We start from the raw sequence: 26,928 nt of genomic DNA, 5'->3' as shown, positions 1-26,928 counted from the left end.
CGTGATGGGGATTATGGTCTTGTAAGGGTTGTTTTGCTTAGCTAGAAGTAGGGCTGTGTTTTTTGAACAAGAGAAAGAAAGAGAAAAGAAGTTTGTCGGCTATAAATCTGTAAGAGAGAGAGAGAGAGAGAGAGAGAGAGAGAGAAGTATCGCCGGCTGTTAGGTCTGGAGGCTGGTCGGTGCCTGTGTGGCTGTAGCGTTTTATGCAGTCACACGGGACGGAGGGGACGGACCCTTGGAACGGGGGGACGCCGTCTCGAGAACACTATGGGACGGGGACGGACGGACGTCCCCAGCTAGGCGTCCCTCACAAGGGACGGCATTCCGAGGACAGATCCAGGAGGGGACGGTTGTGGGGGACAGCTGCATGGGAACGCCGCAGGTTACTGTTTGGGCAATGGTCACATTTTTGACCTTTTTTTTTGGCTGGGAGGGGCTTTTCATGGGCCTTTAGCCTTGGCCCATAGGCCTTGAGCCTTTTAGGCTTTGCTCCTTGGCCTCTCTCTTGCCTCCCTCCCTATAAGAAGACACACACACACACACTCCCTCTCACACTTCAAGCTTTAGCCTCACACACACACACACTCTCTCTCCCTCAAGCGGCAAGCCTCAAGGGCCAAGGTCTCAAGTTTCAAGCTCACACAAGCAAGCTGTAGCCTCTCAAGACACACACTCTCTCTCAAGCTTCACACACACACACACACCCACCCTCACACTCAACTTCTCAAGTTCTCCCTCAACTTTCAAGGCTCAAGCCTCACTCCCTCTCTCTCTCTCTCAAGCTATCAACTGACAAGGAGGCATCCATCATCCATGGCATCCTCCTTGTGGTAGTGGCTCTTCAAGTTCCAACTACCTGTAGAAGGACAACGGGATGGACATGGTGGGATGAGGTCAATCACACCCCATCCCCTCATGGAGGTGGTGCACAGCCATGGACATGCAAGCTTTGCCCGTATAGGCGAGTGGGTGGTACTGACAAAGTAATTTTTAAGTGCCGTTCCTACCCCCGTCCCCGTTCCCTACATATGGCCGTCCCCCGTCCCATTCCCGTCCCCGTCCACCGTTACCGTCCCCCGTCACTTGTGACTATGGTTTTATGGCTGTGGCAATTGAAAGCTGTGTGGCGCCTGAGTGGCTGCGCAGCCCACATGAGCGATGAAGCCAGCCGCAAGAGCGTTGCACCAGTCACGCAGGCAGGCGGCCTCGTATACGCACGCAGATGGGCAAGTATGCGCACACAGGCCGCACTCCAATTGGTGCACGCAAGCAAGTGGTATTCGCATGCAAGCGGGCTGGTACACGCACGCATGCAGGCGGCGCTAAGGTTGCTGCAAGAAATCGCGAAAAGCACAGTCGCCGAGTGGAGGGTTTTTTTTATAAATTTAGCTTTCGTTTTTTTGTAAAAACCTCCACGCCTTGCTTTCGTTTTTTTTTTTTTTTAACCTTAGCAAAAAGGGTTTAAAAAACCCATGCCTTCCTTTATGGGTGTTTTTTTTTTAAGAATATACATATATACATACATACATACTTACATATATATATATATATATATATAAACACAAAAGCAAAAGCTACATATGCTTTTGGGGAAGTCTATAAATTCCCCTCATCTTGCCACACATCTCTCAAGCTCTCTAACCAGTTGTCTACATATGCTTTTGAGAAAGTCTATAAATTCCCCTCAAGATGGCTTCTTGCCACACATCTCTCAAGCTCTCTAACCAGTTGTCTTTGACAGGTACTTCAGTTACTGTACTTTCTCACCCTAGTTCATATTTTGATTGTCTGTTCAACTCTAAAGTTTTTGGCTTGCATGATCTTCTCCGAGTTTATGGAGAAGTCAATGGCCATAGAATCCACATTCTTCTAGACCCTGGCAGCTCACACAACTTTGTTAATTACAAACTTGTGCAGAAATTGGGTCTTGACACAACATCTAGAAATCATACCTATGAGATACGCCTACCTGCAGGTCGAGAAGTATGGGATCCAAAGGTGGAGAAGCTACCGATCCAAATTCAGGACTACGAAGATATTATGGAATGCTATATTATGCATCTAGAGCATGTACACTTGTTATTAGAAATTGAGTGCTTTAAGACTCTTCAGGTGCAGATAGATTGGTCTAGTCATATTTTTTCTTTTGAACATAGGAACGCCGAGTATAGTATCTTAGGTGATTGTATACATCCCTCTTAGGGACCTCCTGTAAATAACGTTGATTTTGAAAATATAATGGATTCTTCTTTTTATGCTGCTTTTCATTGTGTCTTGATTCCACTTTCTTCATTTCTCATACCTTCTATGGATGTCAATGAATTAAGTGTGTTTTAAAGCAAAGAATTACAGAAGATACTTGATTCGTTTCAAGATGTATTTCCTAAGGAACTGCCATCGGGTAGTACATCATCGTATTCACCCGAAAAGGCAGTACATCATCGTATTCACCTGGTCCTTGGTGCCCAACCTGTTAGTATTCCGCCTTACAGGATGAGCCAAGCTGAGGAAGATGAGTTGGCCAAACAACTCGGAGGTTATTTGAGAATGGGCCAAATCCATCCAAGTAAATCACCTTGGGGTGCACTTGTGTTGCTTAGGAGAAAGAAGGACAACAACTAGAGAATGTGTGCAGATTACAAGAGCTTGAACAAGCTGACAATCAAGAACCGTTATCCTCTCCCTAGATCAGATGACTTGATTGACCGGTTAGACGGAGCGAAGTATTTCACAAAGATAGATTTACATACTAGCTATCACCAGATACATATTCATGAGAGGCATATCGAAAGAACCGCCTTTCGCACTAGGTATGGCCATTACGAGTTTCTCGTATTACCTTTTGGATTAACCAATGCTCCAGCCACTTTCCACCAGCAAACGATGAACGATCTTTTTCGTAAACATTTGGGAAAATTTGTGATTGTGTTACGGGATGATATTTTAATATATAGTCGTACTCTTGAGGATCACGTTAAACACCTCACGATTGTCATAAGTATTTTAAGACAAAATCGACTGTATGCTAAATTAAGTAAATGTGAGTTTTTAATGACACAAATCATTTACTTGGGACACAAGATCACTAGAGATGGATTGAGCATTGACTATGACCGAGTTCAGAAGGTTCTAGCCTGGCCTATACCGCAGACTGTGAAACAACTTCATTCTTTTCTTGGTTTTGTTGTTTTTTTTCGGAAATCTGTGCGAGAGTACTCTCAGCTCACACTACCGATGACCGACTTGTTGAAAGGTCGTGGACGTAAGTCGAATCAGCCTATCACTCGGAATAACAATCTGGATATGGCCTTCACACTTTTGAAAGATAAAGTCGAGGAAGCACCTATCTTAGCATTACCCGATCCTACTCGGCCTTATGTTCTTGAGACTGATGCCAGTGACTATGTAATCGGGACTGCTCTATTCCAAGATGGTAGACCTGTTGCTTTCGAGAGTAGAAAGCTAGACGACACTCAATCTCATTGGCCAACCCTTTGAAGACTCAATGACTAAGCAACCTACCATTCAAGTTGCAAGAGGTCAGTTGATGATTCGGAATGGTTTACTATTCCGTAATGACAAAATTACTATACCACAGATCCCGCACATTAGGTCCAAGATTCTTAAGGAGTGTCACGACGCCCCTTCTGCTGGACACCCTGGGGTACACAGGACATTATCGTTAGTGAAACACACTTTTTATTGGCCAAAGATGAAAGGGTATGTAAAAGATTATGTTCTCAAGTGTCAAGTTTGTCAACCAAATAAAGTTGAACGCTTTAGACAGACTGGGTTGTTGCATCCTTTGCAAATCCCAGGTAATAAATGGGAAAGTATTTCCATGGATTTCATTACCGGATTGCCAAGAACACATCAAGGCCACGATTCTATTTGGGTTGTGGTAGATCGCTTGACAAAAATGGCTAGATTTTTACCGACCCGGAAGACCATTACAGCTACGCAATTAGCAAGGCAGTTTATCGAGCAATTGTTTAGACTGTACGGATTACCGCAGGACATAGTCAGTGATAGGGACTCTAAGTTTACGAGTGATTTTTGGAAACTTGTTTTTGAGAAGTTGGAAACAAATTTGAATTTGAGTTCCTCAAATTATCCTCAATCTGATGGCCATACTGAAAGTGTGAATCAAATTTTGGAGGATATGCTTCGAGTATATGTATCCAAAAGGCAGAGTTCATGGGAGGATTATCTTCCTATGTTAGAATTGCATATAACAGTACTAAGCATACGAGTACAGGTTTTAGTCCTTTCGTACTTATGTATGGTTTTCAACCTAGATCACCTGTTATAGTGGGATTCTCAGGACTTCAGCATGATGCAGCACGTAATTTTTTGCAAATTATGCAAGAAATGTTACAAGTTGCGAAAGAATCTATTAGAAGTGCTCAAGACCGAGACAGATTTTATTCTAATAGACATCGTTCACCCAAAGAGTTCTCTGAAGGCACGATGGTGTATTTGCGAGTTCCGAAAGATTCCGAAACTATACGGACACGTCGATCTCTGAAATTATCCCCTAGATACTATGGACCATTTCGTATTACACGACGGATTGGTTCAATCGCATATGAACTGGATTTGCCTTCTCATGTGAAAGTTCATCCTATATTTCATGTCAGTAGACTTAAGGAAGTACGGGTGAAACAGACCAGTTAGTTACTCCTAAAGAAATTATAGATATCAAGGACATGACATTTGTTCCACACGAACCGGAAAAGATTCTTGGATTTCGTGAAAGACGATTGCGTAATACACTTATCACGAAATACAAGATCAAGTGGAAGGATCGTGTTGAGGAGGACGCTACATGGGAGACACTGAGTACCCTTCAGAGGGATTACCCTAGCTTTTTGGTGAGCTAAGGAGTGAGTTCTTAGAGGAAGGGGAGTATGTCATGTGCACAGTGTGTATCTACCGTGTGCTACACGCACACAAGACTAGCTTCGAGGCTTGGGGAAGCTTGGAGCTAGGTAGGCTGATTGGCGAGCTGGGCTAGGGATAGACTAACGGGCGGACACCTACGTATGGACAGGCAGGCGCCCAAGTATTGACGCCTGATGATTGGCCAAGAGTCTATAAAAGGGTGGCCAAGGTTAGTCAATAGTTCATAGAGTCACGCGTGTCTTTGTGAGAGCTCTATGGTCAAGAGCTTGGATCTAGTACAGATGTGCATCTGGTTTCTGCAGCCAACGCTAGTAGCAGTCTCGAGACCCGCAAGGGTAGCTTCGTGGCGGTATGGGACATCATGAGATAGAGGTTGGTCGGTACGTCCAACTAGTTAGCTCAACTCGTGGCTCGATGGGGACAGCCAAGACTTGTGGGCTTGCCCATGGCTGTCAAGGTTGGGAGGTGAGTCAGGCCTGCACCCCCTTCGCGTTGCTTGGTTTGTTTTGCAGGTTTCAAGTCTTGTACCAAGAGCGTTCTACAAGGTGATCCTTTGGGGATTTGACAGGGGTATTATGCAATGCCTCTTGATTTGATGCAGTTGATGTCCACATGATCTTTGCCATGCATTTCAGGTGATGCGTTTATGTACTATTGTGCTCTAGCATTAGCACTATGACACTGGGGCTTCTCTATTTCCCCATCATTAGTGCTTGCTTTTCCCATCTTTGCCATCGTGATCTCTCTTGATCACTCTTATTGTAGAGCATAGTGCAGGGCAGCATTCACAGCTTTATCACCCTGCTTCCAGTTCACATCGTTCACTTGAGGGGGGTTTGTTGGTCATGTCTACTCCCGGCTAGTTCAGGTGTGAACACAGCTTACTCACGGGCATTTTTTCCCTGTGACTGGACACAGGTTTTTTCCCGGTGTGAACAGACTTATACAGGTTTTTTTCCCATGTGAACAGACTTATGTGTGTTGGACACTTTGCCCTAGGCTACTATATATACTCACTTGTACTTTCATTTTATCATTATTGAGTACATCTTTTCCAGCACTCTCAGGTTTCTCTGTGCTTGAGGTTGTGTGTGTGTGTGTGCGCGCGCGCGCGCAAGCTAGCTGCCCTCCTACCCAACACCCTGTACCTGGCTCATAATTTCCTCTTGTTGGGCTGCACTAACACGGTACAGCGGTCTATTTAGTGGAGTACTCCCTGAAATAAGATCAATAGCATGATCTTCTGGCCTTTCCGGAGGAAGTTCTTCTAGCAGTGACTCGAAAAAGCAATCTTGGTACTCACGTAGGAAATCAGTCCTGTCTTTACCTAACATAGACAAATTAGATTGAGATTCATCATCTTTTGCATCCTTTACAAAAACCAAGTACGCGGAAAGATGCTTTTTCATTACTGATGAAATGGCCGAAGCCGATACAATACGAACAGATTTCCTTTTAAGCTTTACATCCAAAATATGCTCTTTCTCTCTGAGAGTCAAAGTAATCTTCCTGTTGTACGTATCCACCACCGCATGTACTCTATGACACCATGGCATACCCAACAAAACATCACACCCATCAAGTGGCATGATATAGAATTCCTCGCTGTCCACATAACCTTCACATGAAGCCTCAGCTTCCCAATAATAGAGCTAACGGACTCTACATACCCAAGACAAGCCATATTAGCCTCATACAAAGGCCCCATCTCCTCTGCATGGATCCCCAATCTGCCAGCCAAATCTGGTGACATAAAGTTGGCTCTAGCACCTGTGTCAAAGAAAATCAAAGCATTCTGATCTCTAACTTTGCCCCATGCTCTGCACAACTCAGTCTCCTCACCACCTGGCTGTTCCCGAACAAGATCAGGAACTAACCCTGCAGAAGGCTTTGCTTTCTTAGACTTGGACTCCCCATTAGTGTCACAGTCCTTATTGGACTTACGCTTGGGACAATTGACAGACATATGTCCCTCTACGGTACAAAAAAAGTATTTCTTGGCATCCAACAAAGCCTGCTTCTCCTGAAGAGTTCTCTTGGGCATTGGTAACATCTTACGCCGCTTCTCTGCAAGCACTATGGCATCACGAGATGCATAGTTGCGCTCCCGTTTTAGCCGCGCTCCCGTTTTAGCCATACGTCCCATCTAAAGACTGTGCATCAATACTCTCACCTCCCGTGCCTTGGTCACCACACCTATGTGGTGGTAGGCGTTGTAAAAGTGCTGACCAGCTGCATACATTGAAAGGTACGGCAAGCTCATCCCCCTTTCTCCATCATTTTGAAAGGGCGATCCACTTTCCTTCATCATCTTTTACAAGGCGACACCATTCACTATGCTCAAACAACAAAATATAGGTTCCCAACATGTCACAATAACCATGCCCCAAGAACAAAGGAGGAAAGATATGGAAATATGATTTCAACCATTGCGATATCTCGATGGAGATACTACAGTGAGATCTCAATCATTTATATCTCAATCAAGATACATGGATGTAATCAGAGTCGTTCATGTATCTCGATCAAGATATTTTCTACAAATCTAAGCCATTCATTTTGCCGACCCTAAAACCACACGTAAATCTGGGCCATTTAATTTACGAACTCTAAGAGTTGTGCCATGTGACCTCGAAGAGATTATAAAAGGCCTAAGTTTTTTTTCCCCCTCATTCTCTTACATCGTTTTCACTTTTTCACTCTTTCTTCGTTTTCTCTCTTGGATTCAGGTAATTGAATCCATCATTAGTGGTGTTTTAGAGCTTCATTAGTGCACGATTAAGCACTAGTCATTGGACCTTTAACATTGGCCTACCCGTTTGTGTTAGGTTTAGAGTCCAGCGTGGAGTCACGCAAAGAGAGCCGCTCTTCTATTGTGGACCTCATCGCGGAGATAGATCGTGGGTTAGCGCGGCGACTATCTGTAAGAGTGCTAGAGACACACCATCTGAAACCGGCCTCTAGTAGAAACCATAAAAGGGAGCTAGAGTGCTCCTACACAAAAAGAACGACACCTGTTAGCCCCAAAGCTTGGCGCCCTTTTCGGTATTTCTTTATTCAAATTCAATGGAAGAGTTCAACTGAATGCATTATGGCCATTCATGGCTTGTATGTATGCATGTCCAATCTGCCAATCCTCTGGACCTCTTAGCATAGAGGTTACACACAGCCCTGTGCCCCCAAACACCACACTGTTATTCGCCTCTAATCAGCCAAGATAGTACATCCATGAAGCCTTGAATACGCATCTAACTGGCCCATGCACATAGCCAAAAACCAGCCATACATCAGCCCATAAACTCTTCCAAATCAGTCCAAAAACTTGCCCTATTTCCACCCTCTGAATTGCCAAACCCTTCCTGCCCAATAACCCTGCAGCCACTCTGTCACTAGAGAGAGAGAGTGTGAAAGCATCTACATAACTCCAATCCAGCCCACCTTTTCTGCAGTTCAATCCAGCACGCCTGTTTTTTTAGAGCAAAGAGAAGCGTGAGAGCAAAAGCGTCCCCCTGGCTACTGCCCGACTCCTCCAAAAGAAGCCCTTTTGCCAATAATAGCCCAAAGCCACGATTCTCCCAAAAAGTATTCCTTTGGCTTAAAACCTTTGTCCCCTCCTAAGGTTTTTAAAACCTTTGTCCCCCACATGGGGTTGTAAAAGGGAAACTTCAAAATAATACCTAGAGTCCTCTAGACCACAAGTGTGCACATTTAATAAATGTCCTGCACACTGGTGTCCTGCAAACTGACCACCATTCCCATACCCTTGTACAAATTCACAGGGTCGTGACACCATCTACTTTATATATTGTGTCGAACTTAGAGGCGATGCTCTCATCCCTTTGTAGCCTTCATGATGTTGTTTATGTAGATGAGTGGATAGAATATCACCGTATTACTCTAGTATCACATGGCTTGACATATCGTCAAGTGTATGAGCTTGAACCTATTAGTGATGAAGCATACTTGGACCTTTTCCTTGATAGCCGTGGAATGCATCCCGGATCAACAGGAAAGCCCCTTACTATTTTGCGATGTTTGCATCCTCGTATGGCGGCACATATCTATAGTCAATATGTTATCACATATGAAAGGATGTTAAACAACTATTAGATCCCCATCTACTTTGCGAAGTAATTGTACACAGAGTTTATCTTGGGAGAGTAGGTTGACTACACTAGCCATCGCCTTGGCGGTGGTGCTGGTCGAGGTCTCCACCAGGACCAAGGAAGGCGCCCTCCACTAGCCCTACATGAAGTTGCTATGCAGACCCACCATTTGTACCTTTCTGCACAATCAACACACTAGGCCCTCACATAGGGATCGACATGCGTAGTACCACTGAGAGCATCCAGCATATGGTGTGTCTTTTTTCACGATCAATGCCGACACATGTATTTATACATATTCATAATTTTTTCATAGTTGTCTATTTTTTTGTTTACATCTTTATATCCACATTTTTTAAATTAATGGTGGTTGATTGCGTCGCATAGGGTCCACATCTACAAGCGAGATACTCACATAGAAGCCGCAAGAGGCAAGAGCAGAGATTGATCATCTTAGAGCAGCATTACATATGACAAAGCCAGCCACTACAGAGGCACGTCGAGCGAGAAATATTGACATCCACCTAGTAGGTCTCTCTCTTTGAAATTAAAAGATTTATCATTAAGGTCTTAACTTATAAACTTCTTAAGTTACATCTAATTAGAGAGAATAATCAACTTTTTATGTGCTTTACTTTTTGAGAAGACTAGGTAGAGGTAGACACTGCTAGAGTTGAGGCAGAGCAACATAGGATTATGGGAAGGATTGCCTAGCATAGGACAGAAGAGTTGATCTTGCATGTTCGAGAGTTCCAACATGACAACGCCTTACCTATCTTTATATCTAGAACCTGTTACGGAGGTTTTTTGACGACCTATCTCTCAAGATACTGCTGCCGCTAGGCAACCACCAAGGTAGAAATGAGCACAATTTAGCTCTCAAGCAACATATAGATGGCCATACTATCCATCGAAGCTCTTGCAAATCCCCTCATAGCCCTAGAATATTTTTACTATCTTTTTGTTACCTTGGAGAGAAACGGGTTTTCCGACAGCCTTACTTTTGCCGCATAGCAACAATGAAGTTACATAGAACAAAGTACAAAATCAACCAGTAGAGGCCAAAAACAAGAGAAACTGTGCATTGATCTGGTTATGCGATTGCAAGGGGATCTCAGAGAGAAAAACTATGATAGAAGATGGAGATTTTCTAACCTGTTTAGCTGAAAAGGGTCTCAAGAAACCAAGCAATGAATGAAGATGATGTTGTCAATGTTTTTCTTTCCCTGAAGTTCTGCTTTTTTTTGACCCACATGTTTCGTAAGCTGTTTCGATGTCTTGGCAATGAAACGTTTTCGTTTCGACCATTTCAAAAACCGTTTTGTTTCAGAAATGGAAACGTTTTGTGACAAACTACATGCAAGACCTATGTATAGACCCAAAATCAAATGCAAGGGTGCAAAAAAGTAAACCCTATTTGGTTGCCTATGCAAAAACACAACCATAATTTTTTAGCATGCACAAACTCTACCTAGGATTAATTTAGACGCTCTGATACCAATGTCATACAGGTGACATAGCCGAAGACTTAAACGTAGATTAGCAAAGAATCCTACTAATCTTGCAAACCCAAACAAGAAGAGAGATGTTTAAAATTATAAAATAGAACCATTGTACCTTTCCTTTCTCCAATCATGTACCAAGCCTTTCTTCAAGAGGCTTACTCCTGCCATGGACATGGCGGATCATGGGTGCCCCTGTGGACAGGCACTAGTAGTATGGAACTCCAAGGCTAACTAGAACAGACTCGTGGGAATGGAACCTTACCCCCTAGCTCGAGAGAGGTTTGCGGATACAAGCCTATGGTTGGGTAGTGAGCTTGCCTACACCCCTTTTATTTGGTTTCTCTAATCTTGTTTATGCATGTGTATTAGGTGATCCTTAGGAGCAGTTCCTCACATCAATGCACCACCGCCGCCTAGCCAATTAGCCGCACTAGTGCTGAGTGCTCCTCCTCCACCCAGCCACCTGGCCATTTCTGCCAGTTGCCCGCCTCCCAACTGCACGTCTCGTCTCCAACAAAAGCACCGCCTCCAGCCAACCTACCTCAGCCGCCGCTTGAGCATTTTCGGAGGGCATACCCTATTGCTGCTCGTCTAAGTCCTAGAGTTCTTTTGCGCTGTCCGTTGGTCAAACTTAGAGGCATACCTCATACAACGAAGATTTGTAAAGTGGAAGCATCCATAGACACTCTTGTACTTGTGCATATCATCTTGGCACTCATGTTCCTCTACAACACTCCCGGAGTCGTGTGTTAGCTCACTCAAGTATAAACCCTATACTTCAACAATCGCATCCTTCATTCCAATGCCTTGTGTGTTCACTATGGAGCTTTATTAAAGAGTCTGCTAATAGCCAGGGTGCTATGGGAGATTGTCACGAGGCAAGAGCCTCATCCTACAGCAACAACACCTGGCACCTCCTCGGCAACACTAAAGGGGACTTAGACTATCGCACGAGTTGTGTCAAGAATTTTAGCACCGCCGCCTGGACCCACTGAAGATCAAAGACGGTGGGATGCTCATGATGCTCAAGCAATGGTTGTCGAGAGATCAATCACCACCATTCTTAATTCCTTACCTGAGTCCTATTAGAGTTTACATACTTCTCTAAATCTTTCTTTGAGTGAAGGAGGCAAATCCTATATCCTTTGAGGAGCTAGTTGGATTACTTCTCCATGAGGAGCAAACAAGGAAGAACAAATCCAAGGATGCTGTAAGCAAAGGAGACCAAGCCTTCTTCTCTCTAGGAACAAAGGCAAAGTGGGCTCCTCACACAGTGACACCAAGAAGAAGAAAGAAAAGTGTCATTACTGCCACAAGCCATGGCACTATATCGAAGAGTATCAAAAAGACTTGCAAAGATGAAAGCTAATGAAGACTCTGCAAACTCTCCTCTGATGAATGAAGAAGCGGCCAAAGAAAAAGTAAACCTGGTCAATGATGACTCGGCTTCTAGCCACATTTTCACTATGGGCAAAAATGTTCAATATTAAATAATGATTAATGTGGGATTAAACAAGTGCTAGGTGGTTGTCTAAACTAAGCATTGTATTAAATAATGATTTGTGTTGGGGGATACAAGAGCCTTGGCCCCCTTTTTATACAAGTTTGGGGGTGAAAAGCATAGCTTTTTCCCCCCCTTAAAAAAAAGGGCTACGAGTGCTTTTCATTATTATTTTTTATATATATATAAAACTACATGGTGATTGCGTTTTTGAGTTTATCGCAGCTTTTCTCTTGCGTTTGGCTTGATCGACGGCTTTCTCTTCGCCTCTCTCTCTCTCTCTCTCTCGCTTTGTGCGCCTGTTGGACTACTCGCCACTGTCCGCCTCTGACACGTGGCGTTTGCCTGTTCTGCAGTGCTGCCGCCTCTGCCACGTGGCAGCGCCACATCACCTGGGCGGGCTGCGCTGGCTGCTAACTGGATATTCCTTTGCTACGCTGCAGGCCGACTGCCCTTGGCTGCAGTCAGGTGCCACGTGTCATCTAGACAGCTGCCCTTTTGATGTGCTGCAAGGTTTGCTACCTGCCATTGGCCACCTCTATGCTGCCCCACAGGCTGCCTTGAGTGAGAGAAGGAGAGTTCTCAGCTAATGCACCTACAACAAGGTAAGAGAAATACCCAAAAACACATACATGCACATGTACAAACATATAAGCATGCACACATATGTACTCACACACGCTAAACAAGTATCTGCACCCACACACATGTACAAACTTACACATGCACATACAGAGTAAAACATGATCAGTGAATGTTAAACATGCTTAAACATAATCACAATGCTTAAGAAAAGAGGTAAAATACTCAGTCCTGTAACATTTTTCATTGTTTTTAACTTGTGTGACTGTTCTTCAAGAAGTTTGCCTCACTTTTGAGGGCTTCTTTCTTTATTCAGTGAAGCAATAGAACATAGCTTTTTACAATATATATATACATGTGAGTTCTTTTGTGTGAGAATAGCCTTAGAAGGATATTATGTAAGTAGTGATGTGTGGCAAAATGACACCTATTAGAGACACTTGGCATGCATATGCGGTCGCACACTGCAACCTCTGTCCACACCTTGTAAAGGGGGGCCTCTCTTGTAAAACGGAGCATTTATCATAATGAAGGTATGCTTCCCATGACTCATGTGCCCCTTAATCCCATTGTTTATCCTTATTAATGTGCTGATTATCCGCTAGTCGACGTCTCTCACTCTCTCTCCCATTAGTCATGTTCTTGCTCATCGTACCAGGACCAATAAGTCTTAGGCGAGTGTGTACACAAATAAGTGTCTGATCGAGCGGGTAAGATGGCAAAACGCCTTATGGTTGGTCGGGCAGGTGAAACCATGTTAACCTACGGAGTGGTTAACAACGACCCTGAAGAGGACACTGCGGGGACAGATTATTACAATCCATGTAGTGAACTGAGGGGGGGAAATGGGCCTCAGGGAATGGCTAAATGGCAATGGTGTCTTGCCTGTTGTGAAATGAGACAATGCCATGTGCTCCTACTCAGAAAGCCTAGATCCAAGGAATACGGCCCGACAAGAATTTCATCTGTCCCACGTTTTGCGGCCAAAGACACCCAGCTAACGGACCAAGGGTACAAATAGGTGGCTATCAAAGTCATTGCTCCGCCGCATTGGGAGAATGCTCAAAGACAGAAGGCTTAAGTCTATTACAGCCATGTGCTAAGCTAGCTGCAAATTTTGTTGGAAGTGGAGGTGCCTGGAACATAAAGGGTAATGATGCATGTGTCCCCATTGTCAAAGGCACATGTAGTGTCGGGATGCACCCTGCACTATGGACGTTCAAAAAGCCCCTATGGCCTCCTCCCAGCTGCAGACCTCAAAGGATGAACAGAGAAACGCTATGTTCAAGATCTTTGGGTCCCTAATTGTCATGTGCATAGTGTGTATCTATCGTGTGCTACACACGCACACAAGACTAGCTTCGAGGCTTGGGGAAGCTTGGAGCTAGGCAGGCTGATTGGCGAGCTGGGTTAGCGATAGACTAACGGACGGGCACCCAAGTATGGACGGGCGGGCATCCACACTGACCGGCCAAGAGCCTATAAAAGGGTGGCCAAGCTTCCCCAAGCCTCGAATCGTGCATATTGCTGTTTTTTAGAATTCAGCATGTTATGTTTCCATCGTTAGGACTTAAAAGTAGTGATCATAGAAAGGGTTGTCTTGTTAAACAAGAAGAGGGATTATTTCATTTTAAAAAAAGAAAAAAAAGAGAGAGAAAAGCCAATCGGCTATGTGAACAGCATGAGAAAGAGAGAGAAGAGGAGAAGAGTTTCCTAGCGACTGTTGAATCAGCGTGGGAAATCGAAGCACTAGAATGCTGGTCGGTGACTATGTACTTGGCGACTGTGTGGCTGCGCAGTCCTTATGAGGGAAGAAGGCAGCCAAAGATCCCCATGAACCAGTCGACGACGAGTAGGTGAGAAGCTTCGCAACGAATTGGCGATCGCCGTATTGCAGAGAAAAAGCAGAAAGCGCTCATGGAATGGCTGACGTGTGGCAGGCAGCCGACGTATGCTTTTGCCACTTACCTTGCGTTTTTTTTTAGACCTTATGCTTTCTGTTTTTTAAAACGAAACCAGCGTTTTTTTTTACACGCTTCGTATGGGTTTTAAATAAACGAAAGCAAATTTTTTTTTATCACTATAAGCATGTGTTGTTTTCGAACAAAAAAGCATGTAGATTATTTTAACTTCTATGTGACTTATTTTATCTAGCTATGTGTTTTTTTTGAAGTTTTTTTTACCAAGTTTATGGGTTTTTTTTTTATTTTTTTAAAAAAAATCTCTCAAGCATGGTTTTAAATAAATTTAAAAAAAACACACAAAAGCAAAGCTTTAAAGCTACACATGCTTTTTGGGAAGGCCTATAAAATACGCCTCAAGTCGGCTTCTTGCCACACTCCTCCTCGTACTCTCTACCACTCTTCCTTGTATAAAGCCAAGCTTTTCTCTCATCTTACCCTCTTCAAGATGTCGACCCAAGAATCCGAGATGAAACCCATTCCCGAACGTGAAGACCTGTCGGCTACGGAGGCCACCGATAGCGATCACCTCACGATTATCTTAAGTATTTTAAGACAGAATCAATTGTATGCTAAATTAAGTAAATGTGAGTTTTTTATGACAGAAATCATTTACTTGGGACACAAGATCACAAGAGACGGGTTGAGCATTGACTATGACCGAGTTCAGAAGGTTCTGGCCTGGCCTATACCGCAGACAGTGAAACAACTTCGTTCTTTTCTCGGTTTTGTTGTTTTTCTTCGGAAATCTGTGCGGGAGTACTCTCAACTCACACTACTGATGATCGACTTGTTGAAAGGTCGTGGACGTAAGTCGAATCAGCCTATCACTTGGAATAACGATCTGGATATGGCCGTCAGACTTTTGAAAGATAAAGTCAAGGAAGCACCTATCTAGGCATTACCCGATCCTAGTAGGCTTTATGTTCTTGAGACTGATGCCAGTGACTATGCAATCAGGGTTACTCTATTCCAAGACGGTAGACCTGTTGCTTTCGAGAGTAGAAAGCTAGACGACACTCAGTCTCGTTGGCCAACCCTTGAGAAGAAACTTTATGCTCTAATCCAAAAGGTTTGGATACATTATTTATATGGCTCCAAGTTTGTGGTATTGACTGATCATCAGTCAATCAAGTATGTGTGTGATGCGGATGATTTGAGAGGAAGAAAAGCTCGATGGACTGAGTAAATCCAAGATTTTGATTTTGAGATTCGTTATCGAAAGGGGTCCATGAATAGTGTCGCAGATGCGCTTAGTCGGATTAGAGAGGTGAATACTTTGTCGTTCACCGAGACTTCTACTGACTTATTTCAGTCATTGAGAAGGCTTTGAAGAACTGATAGTTATTTTGGTCCATATTGACAGAAGATCCAGGACGGGAAATCATTGATTGACCAAGACTCAGTGACTAAGCAGCCTACCATTCAGGCTGCAGAAGGCCAGTGGATGATTCGGAATGGTTTACTATTCCGTAATGACAAAATTTGTTTACCACAGAACCCGAACATTAGGTCCAAGATTCTTAAGGAGTGTCATGACGTCCCTTCTGTTGGACACCCTGGGGTACACAAGACATTAGCTTTAGTGAAACATACTTTTTATTGGCCAAAGATGAAAGGGTATGTAGAAGATTATGTTCTCAAGTGTCAGGTTTGTCAAGCAAATAAAGCTGAACGCTTTAGACAGGCTGGGATGTTGCATCCTTTGGAAATCCCAGATAATAAATGGGAAAGTATTTCCATGGATTTTATTATTGGATTGCCAAGAACACGTCAAGGCCACGATTCTATTTCGGTTGTGGTGGATCACTTCACAAAAATGACTACATTTTTACCGACACGGAAGACCATTTTAGCTACGCAATTGGCAAGGCAATTTATCGAGCAATTGTTTAGACTGTACGGATTACCGCAAGACATAGTCAGTGATAGGGACTCTAAGTTTACAAGTGACTTTTGGAGGTTTGTTTTTGAGAAGTTGAAAACAACTTTGAATTTGAGTTTCTCAAATCATCCTCAATCTGATGGCCAGACTGAAAGAGTGAATCAGATTTTGGAGCATATGCTTCGAGCATATGTCTCCAAAAGACAGAGTTCATGGGAGGATTATCTTCCTATGTTAGAATTTGCATATAATAGTACTAAGCATACGAGTACAAGTTTTAGTCCTTTTATGCTTATGTATGGTTTTCAACCTAGATCACCTCTTACAATGGAATTTTCAGGACTTCAGCATGATGCAGCACGTAATTTTTTGCAAGATATGCAAGAAATGCTACAAGTTGCGAAAGAATCTATTATAAGTGCTCAAGACAGAGACAGATTTTATTCTAATAGACATCGTTCACCCAGAGAGTTCTCTGAAGGAACGATGGTGTATTTGCGAGTTCCGAAAGATTCCGAGACTTTACAGGCAGGTCGATCTCCGAAATTATCCCCTAGATACTGTGGACCGTTTCGTATTACACGACAGATTGCTTCAGTCGCATATGAACTGGATTTGCCTTCTCATGTAAAAGTTCATCTCATATTTCATGTCAGTAGACTTAAAGTACTGGGTGGAAAACAGACCAGTTAGTTACTCCTCAAGAAATCATAGATGTCGAGGACATGACATTTGTTCCACACGAACCGGAAAAGATCCTTGGATTTCGTGAAAGACGATTGCAAAATACACTTCTCACGGAATACAAGATCAAGTGGAAGGATTATGTTGAGGAGGACGCTACATGGGAGACATTGACTACCCTTCAGAGGGATTACCCTAGGTTTTTATTGAGCTCAAGAGTGAGCTCTTAGAGGAAGGGGAGTATGTCATGTGCACAGTGTGTATCTACCGTGTGCTACATGCACACAAGACTAGCTTCGAGGCTTGGGAAAGCTTGGAGCTAGGCAGGCTGATTGGCGAGCTGGGTTAGCGATAGACTAACGGGCGGGCACCCAAGTATGGACGGGCAACGTCCACACTGACCGGCCAAGAGCCAATAAAAGGGTGGCCAAGCTTAGTCATTAGTATATAGAGTCTCGCGTGTCTTTGTGAGAGCTCTATGGTCAAGAGCCTGGATCTAGTGCAGACGTGCACCTGCTTTCTGCAGCCAAGGCCAGCAATAGTCTCGAGGCCCGCGCGGGTAGCTTCGTGGCGGTATGGGATGTCGCGAGGTAGAGATTGGTCGGTTCGTCCAGCTAGTTAGCTCAACTCGTGGCTCGGTTGGGACAGCCAAGACTCGTGGGTTCGCCCACGGCTGTCAAGGTTGGGAGGTGAGTCAAGCCTGCACCCCCTTCACATTGATTGGTTTGTTTGGTAGGTTTCGAGTCTTGTACCAGGAGCGTTCTACGGGGTGATCCTTTGGGGATTTAACACTAATGACGGGGTCCAAGAGACCTCAAACCTCTTCTCCTCTTAAAAGATCAGATAGCAAGCCCACCTTTCCTAAGCTGCTAATTTCTACCACCTCTCAATACCATGAGTGTGCTTTCTCCTTCAATTTGGACATGTCTTCTTACTGTAAAAAGTATCTACCATGCTGAATAGACAGCCCTTAAGTTCATGAAAAACTCCTACGCTGTACTGCTCTCTGCAGAAAAATATGTAGATTATGATCAGCGATCAGCTTGCTACATTGGCTACTTCTCTTCTATTCCTCCCCCAGCAGTTATACTCAAAATTCGTAGCATAAGAGAGGTGATGCTGGTGGTCTGATTTAATTTTCAGGACTAATTCAAGAGTTGAGAAGTTCTTCTACTTGTGCATTTACAATTGACGACTTTGTGTTTGCATGTCCATGTGGATCCTTCTACAAGCACTAAGAGGGTCAAGAAGGTAGCTTAGACTCTTTGGTTTGACTGGAAGTAACTGAACTTGCCCGGAGCTCTCAGCTGGAATCAAGATTGGAAGAATTGCCCATCTTTAACAGTGGAACCATTCCTCTTTATTTTTTATTGTTTATATATATGAACTTCATCTTTCATCCATGCCATAACTTTTGCGCTCGTCGCTGTGATAACTTTTGCACACTAAGTGTTTGTTTGTGCACATATGTATCAATGATTAGCACACAGTGAATCAATAAAATCAACTTGTTTATCACACCAAACCATACCAGGCAGCAGTTGCATAGGACATCACAAAAACAACAGTTCCAGCAAACATTCCTTGCCATGAGGCTGGATGGGACCTGGCTATGTCTAGCAACTGATGTACCTATTCTCCACAATTGCCCAAAATAATGAAGTGCAGTGAGCTGAAACAGCCATATGGAGAGCCTCTGGAAACAGACAGCACTGACTGATGCAAAAATTGTTAAGTATTGCTTACTTCTTTAATGCAGTCTTGAGTTCTGGAACCGAATGCAAGCATTGTACAGTGGAGTTCATGTAGCATGTGTTTCCCAGATTCAACAATCCTGCTGTGTGACCCTGTTAAATTCAACCGCCAATTAAAAAACAGAACGTTATATAAGCAGCCCCACTAATACTTCCCAAAAGCCACAAATAGCACAAGTTTAAAACCCATGAAAGAACTAGCACTTTGATATAGATCAGAAACAAGTTTTAAAGATCAAACCTACATGATGTCCAAAGCAGCTGAATTCTAGAGCTACCAAGATCCTCACTTCTCAAGACATCCAGTAGAGATGTTTTCACCTACCCAAGGAAGAAAGCCTATGTGAAAGTAATCAAAATACCAAAATGTGGTTTGAAAGATGTAGAAGTGCATTTGCCTCAAAGGCCCTACGGCCACTCACTCCAGTCATGCATTAGAATAACCAAGATGTAACACAAGTAAATGGGGCATTCTGCATCCCAGTTGGGCACTAGAAGCCTCAACATAAGGCAAAGAAAGATACAGGGTGGCAAAGATGGCAAGAAGGGAGCTGCTCAGGAGCAATAGATACTTCTTGTTATGATTGGTGTAAAGTTAACACTCTAAATATTGTTTGAAGGCTTACGGCACAACTCAATAACTATTTCTAATCTGCACGTTCAGGTCTCAATATTTCCGTGAATAACGTTGCACCCCTGTTCAGATAGATAATTCAAGCCTTATACCTCTCCTCTCAGGTTTTGACAACTTTCCACATTTATTTGCGACGAGTTTACATTTACAATCCCCATTCAAGTATGCATGCAGCACTGTCACTCCAAAAGAGCACAGAAAGAGTGAGTTTCCTCCAAAGAAACATGCTCTTGCTCCTCTTCACGAAGATCCTCCAGAAAAACAGGCACCTTTTTCAGGTGCTTGATGCAGAATACCACATTAAAGTATACTTTCTCAAAAATAAATGCAGCACTATCACTCTCAATGAACACAAAAAAGAGTGAGTTCCCACCAAAGTAGCATGCCCTTGCTCCTCTTCAGGAAGATCCTCCACAAACACTGGTCCTTTTTCAGGGGCTTGAGGAATCTCCTCTGCACTGCCCATCATCATTAGTCGTTGACCCTGGCAAAGTGAACCCATAAGCCTAAGCATGTATAAACAAACCTGAATTTCCATGTAAAAACCTTACTTCTAAGGCACACAGCAAGATTACCTCTTTGATACCAAGCTTGGTCCAATCTCCATCATCCTACAATTCATTTAAGGCATTGTTTAGATATGAATAATACATAACAAAGGTCACATTGTTGGAAACCTAGCGTTATGTGTTTGTGCACTTGAATTCAAGGTGTGCAGTGATGAAAAACATTAAACATTAAGCATTCTTGTTTTAAAAGCATGCATGCAAAGTAGTAAACTAGTTCATCTGTTCAACAACAAGCTTTAAGGTGCCAAGTGATGATCATAAAAATGTTTTCTTGATATACCAAAAGAAATCAAAAACCTGAAACTGTGAGAGTTAAAGCTACATTGTTGAAAACACATTTCCACACCTTCTTGTGAGTGCAACATAAGGTTTGCCTCTCTAATGAATGCTTGTCTTATATTATTAGATTTTTCTGAATAGGCACAAGAGCTATACAAACTTACATGGGCTGACCAAGGGCTGTCCCCTCTGAATCTGAACATACAGAGGGGATAAGTGGTGAAGAGTTGATTGTGCAAAGCATGTGTGCTTAGCACAAGATTGCCAATCAGAGAATTTAGGTTCTTCACGGACTAACAATATTCCAAAAATCAATATTCTTTTTCTTTTTTGGAAAAGAGACTTATATTAAGTATGAAAAAATGGAGATTTCAAACCAAACAAGGGGGAAATCTCAACCAATCAGGTGCCTTGTGCTGCCAACAAGGTCCCACATGAGTGGGAATGAAAAAGATGCCATACTCCCACTCTCATAAATTGGCCACGCTCTCTCCCTGCAACCCGCCCGGATTCTATATACCTAGATGAATCCAGAAACATGCCCAAATTCACCTTTTAGGAACGTGCATGTTACATACTCATGGTAGTCAACCCACAAGACTATATAACTATCAACTCCATTAGCATAGTATGGACTAGATACTATGACATCCCCACTAACGTCATCAGTGCCCAATAGTGAGTGCAGAACTCTGTATCAAGGTATGCTCTCTCACACACACACACACACACACACACACACACGAGCATATATATTCACACAAAGGCCTTCGTACTGAGTTTCTGTCAAACTTCCGGAGATGCAGGGCAGACTCAGCCATAATGAAGCCTAGCACTTGTTAGCACATTCATCCCCAGTTTCTGCCCATGTTTGGTGTCCTTTTGGTCCCTTTTGCATGGCCCTTGATTGTGGGCTGGCCACCCTTATTTTATATATTTTTTTGGGATTTTTCTCAGCCTGAATGCCTTTTTTCCAGTCGACGAGCTTCTGTATGCCCAGTAGGCCAGCTTCCGCATATCCAGTCGGCCAGCTCTCCCCACCTATAAATAGGTGGGCTGGCCTCTCACTTTTGTATCTTGCCTAGTCTATCTTTTGCTCCCTCACTTATGAGACTACTTCTGTCTCTTGCTTGGGACTGTATTGCTTCAGTATATTCAGCATAGTTGCTCCATATCTCTCTCTCTCTCTCTCTCTCTCTCTCTCTCTCTCTCTCTCTCTCTCTCTCGCACTCTCTACTCAGCACACTCTAGTGCTTATTTGCTTCCGCTCTGTGCACTCTTTCATGGTATCATCGCTCCCGGTTCAGTATTTCCCTCTGCTGCCCCAGATTCAGCCCTATTTACAGCCCCTTAACCACTGCGTTTTTCTCAGATTTGCAGCCCTCTGGTTGCTGCATGTTCTGGACAGCTTCTACTGATTGTTTTCCCTTCAGTTTGGCTTCATCACTTGCAGCCAGAAGGTAATATTCTCATCAGGGTTTTACTTCTAGGCGGCCTGTTTTTTTCAAGACAGCAGACCCTCTTTGGGGGCGTTTTCCTCTCCGGTGGACATTCCCTTGTGGTGGTTCGGGCTTTGGTGGCAACCTTGGTACCTGTGGTGGACACTTCTTCTAAGATTGTGCGTTTTTTTCTTGAGGAGAGCCCAAGCTATAGTCCTAGTTGATGCCTTTCCCTCTTGCACCCTCTTACAGCATATTCCCAAGCCTTGTGTGGCTGCCTTTTCTCTCTATATCAAATCTGCATTTTTTACTTCCCTCGTCTGGTGGCCTCAAGGTTGGAGGTACAGTCGACAGAAGCTTCTGCGTTTTTTGCTATAGGAGGATTTTCGGGTGCTATCCAACCTCTTAGGGCTGCGTTTTGGTGGGAGGAAGGGACCTACATCAGCGTTTTCTGAATTGGACAGTTTTTTTTATCTTATGAGGTTTGGTCCTATTGGTTGGATCAATGATGACAGCTTCAGATTTGGCTCCCGTACCACTTTCTTGTTATTTCCTAGATGAGGCAGACAAGTTGGATGGTGGTAACTTTCAATCATGGCAGTTGCAGGTTACTTCTATTCTCAGGGAGTATGGTTTGATGGAGTTTCTCTCGTACAAGAATCGATGCTTGTTGCAGAGGATGTGTCAATGGAGGAAGACTCTTGGACAAATCTATGGCTTTCTCCTCCTGAATTGTCAGGATTCGGTTCTTCGACACTTCATCTATGCTCCCGATGATGCTTCTACTTTCTATGTGTGGCAGTTGCTTTGTGACCTGTATGGTGACGCCACTGATCGGCAGATGGATTCTACTTTTGGGTGTTATGCAGCCAGTGATCTTGTGGATACTTCTTTTGGAGATGTTCCTGCAACGAAGGATAGTGGGCTAGTTTTGCTCAGTGCATCTGAGGAGTTTGTTTCTCCTGTTGCCTCGCCTTCAGTTTCTTTGCACTTCTCTTTGCCATGATGATATCTTTGGTAATGTTTTTGAGAAAGACAATGGACTATCTTTGCTCACAGCATCTGAGGGGGATTTGTCTCCTATTGCTTCGCCTCCGACTCTTTCTTTGTCAACCAGTGACCAGGATGTGTTGCTGGTCCCTTTGCCTTCTTTGGAGAAGCCTGCTTCTACGCTGTGTGATGCTATTGAGGAGGCTACTACTACTTCAGTTACCACTGCTGTAAATGTTCCTCTCTCCCTTACTCTGTGTGAGGATTCTGGACTGTGGTCAGGCGTGTCCGTGACCGTGCCTGGGGCACAATGGTACTTCTAGGGCTTGAAGGATTGGGATTTGGATTTGGTTGGGCTTGTGGAGTCCCGACATCAGTTTTCAGAGGGGGCAGTTGAGTTCTTACATCTAGCGATGCCGACCTTCGAGGAGGATGCTATTGTACAGCATTTGGCTACTCCTGGTACAGAGTTGGAGCAGATGGACTCTATTTCTTTTGAGGGTATTATCTTCTTGGAGCTATAGGCTTCTAGGGATTTCTGTAACACTGTGTTTACAAAATTTGGGTTTGGCACCGATATTTCGAGCAGCACGACACAACCTACATGGTTGTTTTCTTTTAAAGGAGCAGTGTACCTAGCAGCTTGTTCTATTGCTTTTGTAGCTAAGTTGCTGTGGAGATTGCTTGTGGAGCTTTCTTGGTACTTGTTGTTGCTGCATTCTTTTGTCTTTGACAGAGGACGACTTCTTTGGCTTCTCGGAGTATGTTCAGCATCTCGTGCTAAGAGGGGGTGTTAGCACATTAATCCCCAGTTTCTATCCATGTTTGGTGTCCTTTTGGTCCCTTTTGCATGGCCCTTGATTGTGGGCTGGCCACCCTTATTTTATATATTTTCTTGGGATTTTTCCCAGCCTGGATGCCTTTTTTCCAGTCGGCTAGCTTCAGTATGCCTAGTCGGCCAGCTTCAGCATATCCAGTCGGTCAACTCTCCCCACCTATAAATAGGTGGACTGGCCTCTCACTTTTGTATCTTGCCTCGTCTATCTTTTGCTCCCTCACTTATGAGACTACTTGTGTCTCTTGCTTAGGACTGTATTGCTTCAGTATATTCAGCACAATACCAACTGGCCGCAACTTCACGAAAACTTCACGATGTGAAATCTGCATGTCCACTAATACGGCTGAATTATATACCTAGCCCAAGTGGCCATGGGGTGTAGATGATATCACTCCAAATCCTGCAAATGCATTGTGACTCATAAACCAAAGTATCCTCAACGGCCTCAATGCATCTAGCCTTCCAAATGTGCCTAGCTACAGTGCTAGGAATAATGTCCCATGCACTGTCCAACCTCTCTGCAAGTGGGACGTATCCTGACTACGGCATGTCCTAAATACGTGCCGGCACCATCAACTCCCTCACTGTTCATAATTACCAGATCCCTGTTGTTCCCCTCATAAATGAGCTATGGGCCCGATTGTGTCAGCCAAATGATAGCAACAAAAGAAATGTAAGCATCCTTCCTCATCTTTCCAAGGAATGTACTATGGCAGTCCAAATCATATGTGCTTCCTTACACTCCCATGCGCAATGGTAGACTGTCTCTCAAGCTCTTGCACATCTCGAGCATGCTCGGCTGACACCGACGACCTATCTCCACTGGTCGGTAGCAAGGCCACCAAGTTTCCCTCATATTTGAGATTTCCTTTCGACCTAGGAGATACTTCTACATGGGAATTAGAGGTCCGAGATGAGTACCACGTCCGTTTGATCTTGAAGGATACACGGCTAGATTTGTTTGACGGTGGTTCCTTATCTATTCTATTTGATCGAGATCGGACGGAGCCATTTTCTTGGAGTTTGCATGCCTCCCATTTCCTTTCGATCCAAGTGGGGGCATAGCTAGCTTCATCACCGACATTGGTTCTCTACACTTTCCATTTGACCCACACAATTGGAGAGCCCCCTTGAGTTTGGTACTCAATACAATTTGGACCTCACTTCTGAGCCTGGCCATTATTCGGTGCAAAACGGTTGGTTGTTCTTCAAGAACCGCCTCTGTGTCATTCGGGAAAAGCGAGCAGCTCTTCTCCATGATACCCATGACTCCTTAGTTGGAGGACATAGAGGTATCAACAGCACCCTCGAGAAATTAGAATGGTCCTTTTATTGGCCAAAAATGAGGCGTGATGTATATTCACATGTTCAAGCTTGTAAGATTTGTCAAAAAGTTAAGGTTCCACATACAAAGAAGGCTGGGTTACTTCAACCTTTGCCTATTCTCGACGGACCTTTCATCGACATATCTATGGACTTTGTAGGGCCTCTACCAGCATCCACTGGATCCCGTAACACTCAGTGTTTTACCATTGTGGATCGCTTCAATAAGTTTTGCATGCTCATCCCATGCAAGCATACAGCCACAACTGAGAACGTAGCCCGTCTTTTTCTCAAACATTGGTACCCCATTTGTGGTTTGCATAGCACCATTACATCACACAGAGATTCCAAGTTTACCTCGCATTTCTAGAGGGTATTATTCGAAAACTTTGGAACTAAGTTACAGTTGTCTAGTGCATTCCATCCACAGACAAATGGCCAGACAAAAATCTATAACCAGTTGGCCTTTGATGTTCTCAAGTCATATTGTCAAGACCAACAGTCCAAATGGGAACATTATCTTCCATTGGTCCAAGCCATCCGTAACAATACTCATTCATCCAGTGTCGGATGGACTCCGTATGAAGTAGCCTTTGGTTGCCGTCTCTCTTCTCTTTTGACGATATTGGTGTCTCCATCTCTCGAGGCTAATAAAACAACGGAAGCATTTTCCGAAATCATTGAGTCAGTTAAGGACCGCTTGACCAAAGCACAGAAAACTTATAACAGACAGGCAAATAAGTCTAGATGAGATGTCCACTTCAAGAAAGGGGATTGGGTCTATCTGCGCATCATGAAACAAGTGGACAAATGTTATCCCAAGCTTTCTTTCCGTAGTTTTGGACCTTTCTCAAGAGTTAAAAAGATAAGTGATGTCTCCATAAAGTTGAAGTTGCCTAACAGTTGGACAATACATGATGTAACCAAAGGTGCTGAACATTTTTAGAGTAGAGAGTGAGCTGCAGCTCCAAAAGCCCTCCTCCACTAGATTTGCCTACATGTTTATTCTAGTTGACAGGGTACTACGAGTTCGGGCCGGACTCTTGCGCACAGTTGTTTCACGCGCATGGTTTGAGTTGAATGAGGTGAAAGAAAGAAGAGCCAAATATGTGAAGTTTAAAACCACTGTAATGGGAGATGAAGCCTTTTGGAAGAAGGCTGAAGTGTTGGTGAGGATTCTACAACCATTCTACAGTGTCTTACGCATCACCGATATGGAGGGCGGCACACTTGGCTTATTGTATGAGTATATGGACAAGATCGGTGAATGCATTAGCAAGGCAGAAGGCTTGGAAGAAGAGGAGTAAGTACATTACTACATTGACTAGGAAGTTGTATCATTTATGCATAACACACCTAATGAATTTTAATGTTTTATGTATAATGTTATTATGTTTTAATGAATCAATTAGAGTGACGGATCTTCGCAATGCGTGGCTCACTCGATGGGATTGGTTTCATAAGGATGGCTGGAGGGAGTACATTGATGATTTGATTGGTGGAGATATACAGCAATTGAGGATACTAGAGCAGGAGCGCCTACACTTTCGGAATGGCACAGGAAAACAATTTGGGTCCCCCACTGCTCGCCTACGAGAGTGCCAACTTGAGCCTGTGTCATGGTGGGAGAAATATGGCATTGGTGCTCCCCATCTGGTAGGAACTTTGTTGCAACTTGCCTGTGATCCTAATTTATTGTTTCATTTATTGTAGTAGCTTCTAAGTTCTTCTAATTTTTGAATGGCAGAGAAGCCTTGCCATGAGAGTTCTCTCACAGGACTGCAGCTCGGATCCTTGTGAGAGAAACTAGAGTACTTGGGCCCTCTTTCACACAAAGAAGAGGAACAGATTATCTACCGCTCAGCTAGAGCGTTTGGTGTATTGCCACTGCAACCTTCGTCTTCTTGAGGAGAAAGGCAATCCCATTGAGCCTCGCCAGGTGAATGTCGACTTGATCGACATCGAGAAGGTGA

The 26,928-nt window shown here is 43.8% G+C and overlaps 1 protein-coding gene across 3 annotated transcripts in view; it reads right to left on the bottom strand.

Annotated features, from left to right (window-relative positions):
- LOC147624091 (ubiquitin carboxyl-terminal hydrolase 6-like) overlaps positions 1 to 26,928 on the bottom strand; it is a 114,178-nt gene that overhangs the window by 79,972 nt on the left and 7,278 nt on the right. For all 3 annotated transcript variants that reach the window (XM_086820748.1, XM_086820749.1, XM_086820747.1), the window contains exons 3-5: positions 20,093 to 20,128; positions 19,891 to 20,001; positions 18,876 to 18,976 (exon numbers count right to left, since the gene is read on the bottom strand). In XM_086820748.1, coding sequence (XP_086676874.1) covers positions 18,876 to 18,976; positions 19,891 to 20,001; positions 20,093 to 20,128 — 248 coding nt within the window. The remainder of the gene's footprint in view (positions 1 to 18,875; positions 18,977 to 19,890; positions 20,002 to 20,092; positions 20,129 to 26,928) is intronic.

Source organism: Cibotium barometz, chromosome 26 (assembly GCF_041138505.1).
Source record: "Cibotium barometz isolate CiBa-2024 chromosome 26, ASM4113850v1, whole genome shotgun sequence".
NCBI lineage: Eukaryota > Viridiplantae > Streptophyta > Polypodiopsida > Cyatheales > Cibotiaceae > Cibotium > Cibotium barometz.
This window is presented reverse-complemented; position numbering and strand designations above follow the sequence as displayed.